This window comes from Anguilla rostrata, chromosome 9, assembly GCF_018555375.3.
Source record: "Anguilla rostrata isolate EN2019 chromosome 9, ASM1855537v3, whole genome shotgun sequence".
NCBI lineage: Eukaryota > Metazoa > Chordata > Actinopteri > Anguilliformes > Anguillidae > Anguilla > Anguilla rostrata.
The window spans coordinates 53,001,915-53,012,721 of NC_057941.1; the positions used below are offsets into that span (position 1 = coordinate 53,001,915).

At 46.7% G+C, this 10,807-nt stretch overlaps 1 protein-coding gene across 1 annotated transcript; it reads right to left on the minus strand.

Annotated features, from left to right (window-relative positions):
• Nucleotides 1-142: 142 nt before the first annotated feature.
• Nucleotides 143-8,344, minus strand: LOC135264182 (beta-enolase-like). Its single transcript, XM_064352906.1, has 12 exons — nt 8,202-8,344; nt 4,889-4,978; nt 4,708-4,803; nt 4,566-4,624; nt 4,217-4,286; nt 3,543-3,676; nt 2,748-2,970; nt 2,326-2,523; nt 1,761-1,962; nt 1,395-1,503; nt 1,226-1,284; nt 143-990 (listed from the first exon to the last, which is right to left on the minus strand). Exons 2-12 carry the CDS (start codon nt 4,971-4,973, stop codon nt 894-896), a joined length of 1,332 nt encoding a protein of 443 aa, XP_064208976.1. The 5' UTR covers nt 4,974-4,978; nt 8,202-8,344; the 3' UTR covers nt 143-893.
• Nucleotides 8,345-10,807: the final 2,463 nt, after the last annotated feature.

A 10,807-nucleotide genomic window follows, 5' to 3' on the forward strand; every position in this document is an offset into this window, starting at 1 on the left:
ATTTTCATCAGAATATTTTCTTTACAACCTATTTAAGTGTTTCTACTGTGATGGTGTTGTGGAAAGAACCAGTGGCAGTCGATCAGTGTGTGTATCTGGACCAATGAAACCATCCCCAATAAAGCACACTTCTGCAGCACGATCACTGTTACATCCTCTTTATGACATCATCTGCAAATCACTGATCAGTGTTACATTCTGTTTGTGACATCAGTCAGGGGACATTACAGGGACATTCTGCCTCCTCTGTCACCAGCTATAAGCTGTAAACATGGTCAATGTATGGCCCTGGCTGTGGAACATCTACACAAGCCTGTGGATTCAAGGGGTGCCAGATGCATGTGCGTTTTCTCTCCCCCGCAAAATATTTCTCGATTCCGCCATGCCCCAGAATGCCACTGACTGCGTTCAGACATAAAAACAGAAACGAAGGAAGGCGGGAGAGAGGGGGTTATGGGCTGGAAAAACACTGGGTGGTCGAGATGAGAAGAAAGACCAGGAGAGATTTGGTCTCTGGCTCCTTATATTAATTAGCGTAATGAGTTCTTTTTGTTTTAGTGTTTTTAAGGGGAAAAGAACAGTATCCATTCAGCAGCCGGTGACCACAACCCACGATTTACCAGGTCAATGGAAAACCGCATGGGGTTGTGGGAAATATGACTAATGCCTGCTTCACGAACATTCTCCGATGTGAGATGAAAACTTTGTGTTCCGTAACTGCTGGGACAGAAGGAGAGTTACCATATCATTCGTTTTTTTTAAAGTTTTTTTTTATAGAAATACTATTATTCGTATTAGTACAGTGCATTTAGTATGACATTAGTATGCACATTACTTTCAAGAATATTTATGAAGATATTTAAGTTTTTTTTCCGCTGGTTAGCCCAGCTAGCTTAATAGAAAAATGGATCCAGGTAGTCGTGGCTGATCTTGGGGTGGCGGAAGTTTCTGCCAGCATACTGGGCCCTGTGGCCGAGCTCCTCCTCAATCCTGGAGCAAGACGGAGAGAAAAAAGGCATCAGCAAAATAACAACAAAATAGCAGCACACTGCTCACAGTAGTAGCAGCTGTGCTGAGAAGATGTAGATTGGTTGTAGCAGTGTAAAGTAGTTGCATAGCATCAGTCACGACATCTAACAGAGTCATGCCCTGTAATATTTTATTGCTAGTGGTAGCGGTGGCAGGTTCTGAAGCACCCAGATGATCACAGTGTCACTCAACCCACCTCATCATCTGGTTGTATTTGGCCAGACGCTCTGACCTGCAGGGGGCGCCAGTCTTGATCTGTGTGACACAGAGGAGAGGGTAGGGAGAGAAGTGCTTAAACAGGGGTGCTCTGGTGCAGACTGGGGGCTGCCTCTTAAATAAAACACTGTTTGATTTTACTTCTGTACCTGTCCTGTGCACAGGCCCACAACCAGGTCAGCGATGAAGGTGTCCTCTGTCTCTCCTGACCGATGGCTGACCATCACGCCCCAGCCATTGGACTGAGCCAGCTTGCACCTGCAAACACAAACCAGCCTTTAATCCTAGCAGCTCACACACCTGCTAATGCAAACTAACTATTAAATTATGGATGGACTGACTCTCGGGTATTGATTACTTATGCCTGGGAGTCGATGATAAACCTGAATGTACTTATTCTCTATTATGGCTTACTCATGTCTGAATGGACTTTCTGGTACCAGTTACTCATCCCTAGATGGCCCCTCTGGTATCAGTTACTCATGACTGGACAGACTCTGGTGTCGGTTACTCACGCCTGGATGGACTCTGTGACGGAGCCGATCTGGTTGACTTTGAGGAGCAAGCAGTTGCAGGCCTTCTTCTCCACGGCGGTCTGGATGCGTCTGGGGTTGGTCACGGTCAGGTCGTCTCCCACAATCTGGATTCCCACTGATGCAGTGAACTGGCTCCAGTGTTCCCAGTCATCCTGGTCAAAGGGGTCCTCAATGGACTGCACTGGATGGGCGAGGCAGAGGGGAGGTCAATAAGTAAGCCGGTACAAAGCCTGTGCGACACTGTAGTGGAGAACTGCAGGATCTGTTAGTGTTTCGCTGTTGGTCAGTGCATTTAACTGATTGCTTAAAGCAGTTAATTACACCGCTAGCTCAGGCCACCTGGTTTATTGGGTCTGAACTAGCCACTGATTTTAATCCAAATGCTAGCAGACTCACCAGGGCTGAGCATAGACTGGCCAGCTTCATGCTCTGTAGTACAGAGCATAGTGCACAGTCTGCACTTTAGAATATGAGATATGCAGCAATATTTATCTGAAAAACTAGATTTTACATTATGGTGTTAGCAGTGCAGAGTGTGGTGTACCTGGGTAGTTCTTGATGAAGCTCTTGTAGAGGTCTCCCAGCTCCTTTCCTGAGATGTGGCGTGAGGGGTCGTCGGGGGACTTGAAGTCCAGGTCGTATTTGCCGTTCCTGTAGAACTCAGATGCTGCCACATCCATACCGATGATGATCTTGTCTGGATAGCCGGCCTTCTCAATGGCAGTTTTCAACAGCTCCAGAGCTGGGTTATGAGAGGGACAGAGAGAGAAAGTTTTTCAACCCCAGATACACACACCCAAGGGATTTGTAGTATTGCCAACAAACTCACTACTGTCACTATGTAACAGTTCTAATGACAATGAACGTTAAATTGTCTGTGTCTGGCCACACAGTGTTAATGAGGATTTGACAGATATAATCCTTTAGAGGGATTCATAGTCATCCCTGAGCGCATGGTGGCCTCACCCTCGTTGTTCTCCAGGATGTTGGGTGCGAAGCCGCCCTCATCGCCCACGTTGGTGGCATCCTTGCCATACTTGGCCTTGATGACGCTCTTCAGGTTGTGGTAGACCTCGGCGCCTATGCGCATGGCCTCGTGGAAGTTGGTAGCGCCGACGGGCAGGATCATGAACTCCTGCATGGCCAGCTTGTTCCCGGCGTGGGAGCCTCCGTTGATCACATTAAAGGCCTGAAAACAGGGACAGCCAATGACACTGTTCTCAGCATCTAATGGGCTATGTTAAAGGCCTAAAAATGAGCATAGCCAATAATAGCATCCACGACATCTAGGAGGGTACATTTCATTCCTTAAGAGCAAGGATATTCAAGCTCAGAAACATTATCGTCCAAATATTATTCAGTTGTCATCGGTTGGAAGAGATCCAACCTGATGTTGTCAAATGTATCTAGTTTGGTGAAGTAGAAATGTAGCCAGCTAACAAAGTAGACTTTTTTTGATTTGGGTGACGCATCAACCTAATATAAGCAATGCAGATTGATCCGGCCAGTGATACGGTCCGAATGATGTCATACTGTATGTCAGCACTGGAATGTGTCTCATCCAATCACAATGCATGGTCAGATCTTACTGTTGTTTAATATAGTCTAAACTAAACATCCAAATGATCCACATGGCTGAGCATCCTGGGTAGCTGGAGTTGGTTTTGTAATTTCACCATTCCTTAGCTGCATCAGAACTCATAAGATATAATCCATTGTCATTAGGTGTCTTGGGTCAAAAACCGCATCCCCACCGCTCACCGGCACAGGCAGGATCACTTCCTTGTGTCCCGCCAGATCAGCAATGTGGCGGTACAGGGGCACGCCCTTCTCCTCTGCGCCAGCCTTGCACACGGCCAGCGACACGCCCAGGATGGCGTTAGCGCCAAAGCGAGCTGTCGGAGGAGAGGAGAGGAGAGGAGAGAGGGAAGAACACACACTGAGCTACTGCTGATGTTATCACAGACAAAACAAACCCACTTTAAAGAAACAACAACAGCAGCAACAATAACAAAAAAAACAGCAACTACAACAACAGCAACAATATCTGTAGCAACAACAAAACAATGACAGAAGTTAAAAAAGTGAATAAAACACAATTCACAAAGCAAAATAAAATAAAAAGCTGAGCAAGTGGAAATGAAAAGATGTCCCCTTAAAATGTCCTTAATGATGAAATGAGAATCTTAGTCTGAGAATCTATTCCCTAAAGAACAGTGCTTTGCCAAATCAAATACAATGAGAAGGGACACAAACACTGGAAAGGAGGGACACTAAAAAGACGCTGAGGACAGCATTGACACACAGGGAACTGCAAAAGACATATACACAGGGATTATGGGGACATTAATAGGACACACACACATACACACACACAGGAAGTTGGGGACAATATCAGGGACACACAGTAAACTGCAGAGGACAGAGATGCTCACATTTGTTCTCAGTGCCGTCCAAATGCAGCATGAGCTTGTCAATTTTCTCCTGCTCGACCACACTCAAATTCTGCTCCGAGAGAGAGATATAGAGAATTATAGTGATTAACGGTATTATTTTTATTGTTATTACTACTAGTACTCGTATACATTTAATGTCTATGTTATATTTGAATCTTTATATTTATTGTTATTCTTTTTATCGTTGAGAGAGGGAGGGGGAGAAAAAGAGGGAGGGGAGGGAAAGGGAAAGAGAGAGAGGAAGAGGAGGAATGGGAGAGAGAGGCCGGTGAGAGGATGGGGGAAGTTGGACGCTGCCGGGGCTGAGGGCCTACAGTGCTACACTTACAGCCTCCAGCAGAGCGGGCGCGATCTCCTTGTTCACATGTTCAACGGCTTTCTTCACACCTGTGGAGACATGGGGCAGGCAGTTTAGCAGGTTGCCAGGGGAACTGTGATTGACGGGTACAGGGCTGGGAGCACTGCCTCACCTTTGCCCAGGTAGCGGCTCTTATCCCCATCTCTCAGCTCCAGGGCCTCATGGATGCCTGTGGAAGCGCCACTGGGGACAGCAGCTCTGAAACATCCTGAGAGAGAGGGGGGGAGGGGGAGAGAAATATTATTGTACATTTATGTGTGTGAGTGTGTGAATGCGCGTGTGTGCGCATGTACCTTTATGTGTGTAGAGATCAACCTCCACAGTAGGGTTTCCTCTGGAATCGAGGATCTCACGGGCGTGAATCTTAGTGATGGACATCCTGACTGAGAGAGAGAATCAAAGAGAGGGGCAGGGAGGGCGTTAGAGAGAGGGGGTGAACAGAGGGAGTAGTATAAATGCAGCATGTGGTAGTTGATAATATTTTAATATCCATTTTATTTTATACTCTTCCAAGAGTTCTTCAAAACTTTCAATTTGCATAATACAAAGTCCTGCTGCATCAGATATATTTGTTTATGTACAGTCCCTCTGCCTTTTTTCATGCTTTGGCTGTGATCCAATATTCATAGAGTGATGTAAAGACATGCATAACATCAACGGACCCTCTTTTTCCCTTCCTATAGGGACTTTATACTCTGAATCATTAACAACGTCAGCTTGACTGTTTCATATTACGGGTGTTATAAGTTGTGATTATTAATAGTTCTGTTACTGTAGTATTATTTTTGGCGGAGATGTTTGGTGATTTAAATTTTGTGGCCGTGCCTGTCCTGTCATCGCAGAGTTCCCGCTCCAGCGCCTGGCTGGGACAGCTGCCGGGCCTGAGCTTCCAAGCGTCTGACATTTAGCTCAGCGGACAAATTTAGCGCTAAGGAAACATATAAATAGCTGAAGGGACGAGAGGAAGGAGAGACAGACAGGGAGGTGGTTTTGGGGGGGGGGGGGATGCTGTGGAGGGAGAGGGAAGGGGGAGGGGGGGCAGAACGCTGTGGCGGGAGAGGGAAGGGGGAGGGGTCCCATTCTATAGGTCTGACTGACGAAGTCCAGCTGGTTGTGTGTGTGCTGTGTATTGCAGCGCTGAGGAGAAGGGGCTTGTGACCCAAGGGCTGTGAGTTTGATTCCCAAGTAGGGCACTGCTGTTGGACCTTCAAGCAGATTTATAAAACGGGTTGTTTTCGATCTTGGACACTGATTGGCTGAGTCTGTGTTCTGCAGTGATTGCAAATCAGTTGCAGTTATTCAAACAGCCTGTTGGTAAAGAGTATCACCGTTACTTACAAATAGTACAAAATAAATAATATTGTGTCTATTGATTGTTTCAATACAATGTATCCATTGTATAAAAGTAATATGGCGATCGAGGCCGTGCTGTATCCTGAATGCAGTCACGGCTAAAGAGGGTCATAGAGGGTGATGTTTGCGTTGTGCCTAACCACACCTCTGCTGCCGTGCCTGTATTCATCACACAGCACAGTGTTTCCTGCCATATTGCTTAAGTATGAGTGGACTGTAATGCTAAATGTCAGCAATGTAATGTAAGTTGGTCCCGTACATACATACAGGGAGGGAGGTCGGGCGGGGTGGGGGTATTTTAGCAGGACTGAAATTCAGCGGGGGTTACAGTAAATGCCAGCCCTGTAAAACACACCAGCGCTGCTGTCTGTGCCCCGGACTAATGTTTTAACAGGTATGCCGCTTTAATTACAGAGAGGGACCAGCAAGACCTATAGCTCCTATAGCTGCTGCAACCTACACTATCCTTGACCTTTAGGGAGCTTGGCAGCAGCGGTATCGGACTACAACTCCCAGGCACCCGTCAGAGGGAATGCCACCGATGCCGCTGTTATCTAACTGGCATTTCAGATGCCCCCTCCTCTTACATCACAGCCCCTTCCCTGTCCTGTTACAGAAACGCACCGACAACGCCAAGGTCACGCTGAGAGAACGTTTGCGTAAAATAAAGTTAAACGCTATGCTTAAAAATGTATTTACAAAGACGATTTTAAAAAAAATGGTCTAGCTTTATTACATCACTTGTCTCATCTCTTCAGGAAGAAGAGGCCTTCATTAATTGAGAATACTTTGAATCACTCCTCTTCCCGAGGATTTTAGCCAAGAAAAACATCACCTGACAAACACAATCACATGAAAGAATTTAGCTCTGAATATCGGCAAGCACATGCATTTCTTTTCAAAACTGTCAGCCTGCTCTCTGCAGCAAGCCCACTGGTGTCTGATGGGTTAAAGTGTTTTAAGTTATTATTTGACCCAGGCCTCTAGACGTCTTGTCTTAATGATGTTGTTGATCCACGAGAGGCGTGGCAGCGTTGCCGTGACGTTACCGCTACGCTGTGATAATACCAGGGAAGCAGTGAAGAGTGCCAATAAATGTCAACCGTCAATTAAAAATAAAAAAAATCAACTGTTCAAATTACTAACGGCATTCAGACGATGGTATCTGCCAAAAGCATTACATAATGCGAGAGAGAGAGAGAGAGAGAGTCTGATGAGTGATAGAGAGACAGAGTGAGAGAGCGAGAGAGAGAGAGAGAGAGAGTCTGATGAGTGATAGAGAGACAGAGTGAGAGAGCGAGAGAGAGAGAGACAGAGTGTGTGTTTGGGTGTGTGTGTGAGCCAAAGCGAGGTTATAAATCTAACACTCCTAAGGGTCTGGCACACCTCAGCTCTGAGTGTGTGCTGCCGATCAGGCTGCTGGGGCGGGACTGCAGGAGCCAGACCTGCTCAGAGGCATACGAGAACTACACAGCAGCCAGCACACCGTATATCACACAGCGCAATGCATGCACTACGCAGAATACAGCATATGGAATATATTAAGGAAAATATGATTAATGCCTCACAGTGATAGTATATTATTGAATGCATTGTTGAAATGTGCTATCTGTCATTTGCACATTACATGAATGTTATGCATGAAAGTGGGCAATATACATTACATTACAATATACTGTACACACACACACAAACACATACAGTATATATATATATATATATATATATATAAAACACTCTATGTATCTGTGTGTATGCATATGTACACACACACTCACACAGATCTTAGAGCACACGCAGTATAAATCCCTGGTGGACTGAGCATGCTAGCGTTTGCCATGCCTTTCCGTGGCACGTCTGGTCATAAAGAGAGATGTGAGAAACAGCCGTCCTGAATGGAGTGGGCTGAGCCACAGGGATCTGTGTGCCAGAGAGCTGGATCTACAGGGGCGGCAATCTAATACGCTATTAAACTTCCGTATTTAAAACACACACCCCCTCCGGCCACACACACACAGTAGGCCTGCAGATGCAGTACGTTACAGTAATTTACAGTAATTTACATTAATTTACAGCAAAGTTACAGTAAAGTTACAGTGAAGTTACAGTAAAGTTACAGTAGCAGTGCTGACGCAACATGCAGCTGAACACAGAGAAACGCCTCCTCAGGCTTTTAACTGAATAAGAACGCAGCTGTAGCAGGCAGATTCAGGGGTACCCCTGTGGGATAGGTGGAGCGGGACAGCCTCTTACCTGAGTGTGGCTGGCGCTGGCGTCTGACCGACTGTCCCCAAAGCGTGCCGGCGGTATTTAAAGGCGCTCCCGTTGGACCGTGTCCACATATGGTATGGATCTTAGGGATCGTTTCCCAACTCCTGTCCTCACGGCGCACTCACAACAGGCACGTTCCACACGGCTGGGAGCCAAACCGCTGCAAATCAGGGAGCCCCGTGTCACCCGTCTGAGCCAATCAGAAGCGAGAGCTCAGATAGTCCGCAAAAAACGGCATTTCTCTGGCCTGGCTGAAATTTCTATGTCCTGTTTGAGCTTCCCTTCAAAAATGCCATGGAACGGGTCAGACGCTCCCTTGTGTCCAGCTCAATGGAAAGGTCAGGGGCCGCCCTGGCGGGGGGGCAGGGTGAGGTCAAAGGATGGGGGTAACCAGAGAGCGGTTTTGGGTTTCGAATTGAAAGGGCATGATCACACCCCCCTGATCTGCTGCACAATCTCTAACCCTTCCCTGGGGGGCTAAATTTGGCACCGGCTCCGTGTCACCACGACGACCCAGCCGGTTAGAACTGTCTGTCCTTTCACCTGTCTCTCTGTTTGTGTTCCCAGTGCTCAGCAGACCTCTGCTACTGACAAACAAACACCTCAGTTCACCTTGATCTGTGACAGAATCCAGCACTCAGCCAATCAAGACGCTCCGCTGCGAGTCTTTTTTTTTTTTGGTCTGCGGTTGATCTCCCCTTTCCTGCAGCTTCGTTTTGGGACGGGCGCGTGCGGTTTCTTTTTGGAACACGTCCCGTGCGGGCCAGCGTGACGAGGTGGCCTTGGTTCTCCTCCAGGGAACCCGGCCCTCACACCGCTGGCGCTGAAGAGCGGCGTTTATTTTGGACGCCGGTCCTGATGTTTTCGGCCCGATGCCAGGGTGCCGCTTCATTAGCCGCACGAGTTAACGATTCACTCAGACATCTGAGTTTCCCTTCTGCACACAGAGAGTATAAATCAATGAACGCAGCTCCATGATTCGTTTGAGCGGACACCCGCGTACAGCAGCTTAGGCACTTCTGAGTGCGATTGGGAAACCGCCTCGCCTGCTGCGTTTTCATTAAAGATTAGAGATCGATTCAGTACTCTGGAGAGACCTCATGTCCCCTACACACTCACATACTCTCTCTCACACACACACACACATCAATATAAGGTGTGTATGTGTAACACTGTACAGTAACATTGTTATATTGATAAGACATTGATGTCATTGATGTACTATATTGACATGCACATTCTTATCGTAGAACACCTTGTGCGATATTCAGGATATTGGGCTCAACGTCAGCTGGCCTTTCTGCCGAGTCATTTCTTCATTAATATTTCTGTCTCCGGGGAGAGGGTGACTGCTCTGGGGCCCAGAATGTTCAGGAAGAGATACAGCCATGACTAGCAGCTCTGAGGATACGTGCTGTTGCATAATGCATATTTTTAGCACGTGTTGCCATCTTATTTTTTTTGCTATCCCTAAGTTTAAGGGCCCTACCAGTCTGAAATGCGATTGTGAGCACTTTATCAAGAGTGCCAGGTCTGTTTAAAGTCTTTCTAACATGGCGGGTCAGTAGCTAAGTGAAATGGCGGTTTCTGACATGTTGATTTGCAGGTGTCTGTGCTGTTCTTGTGCTGTGCTGGATCTGTGTACTCAGCTATCAGAACCCCGCAGTTTAACTTCTGGCCCTCAGACACAACAATCTCTCCGCCTCTCCTTCCCTCTCTCACCGTGTCTCTCGCTGTCTCCTCTCTGGAAGTCCTGGCTTTGGTAAGACCTGCGCTCTGAAGCTCACAGGCGGGAAGAACCGTGAGGCACCTGTCATATTTCACCTTTTTATGCTGGAAAGTCAGAGGAGAGCAGGAGAGCAGGAATGGGTTCTGTTACAGGGATTAGGCTGATGGGAGAAGGGCCCCAGGCCTGAGAAATGTTCTGTAGTTCCCCCACAGCCTGGACTGCCAGGCTGAGTTAGGTAATCTGCGCATGGTCTATCTCTCTTTCTCTCTCTCTCTCTCGAACACATTCTCGCACACCCTCTCTCTCTCTCTCTCTCTCTCTCACATTCCCGCTCTCTCTTACGCTCACATTCTCTCTCACACACACATTCTCACACTCTCTCTCTTTCTCTCTTTTTCAAGATGGAAAGTCAGCTTGTATGTCGCTGGAGAAGTTTCTGGAATTTGTATGAAATTGTAGTCTGTTGAAGAACTTGATGGAATTTAGTTGAGACCAATATTAAAATTTTAAAATTTAAATATCAGTATTAAAATATTAATGTTTTTGAATGTTCAGTCATAAAGCAAAAACAAGGATCTTAAGACTCATTGTGAAAGCTAACAAATTAGCTTGAAAACAGTTTTGTTGCTGGACTGTAGGAGAGAGCAACACTATGAAGGAATGAAGTTGCCCAAAACCCACGCAAAGTAGCTATTGGCACAGTAACTATCTGGACGTTTCTTCTGTGGTGCGTGAGATTGTATCACTGCATTCGGGTTATGTCCAGTAGGTGGCGTGATTTCCAAGCCAATAATCTGACCTGGCTGTGTGCTGTAACTTTAATGAGCACATGAGCTTTCAGAAGGGGTGTGTGCATCCG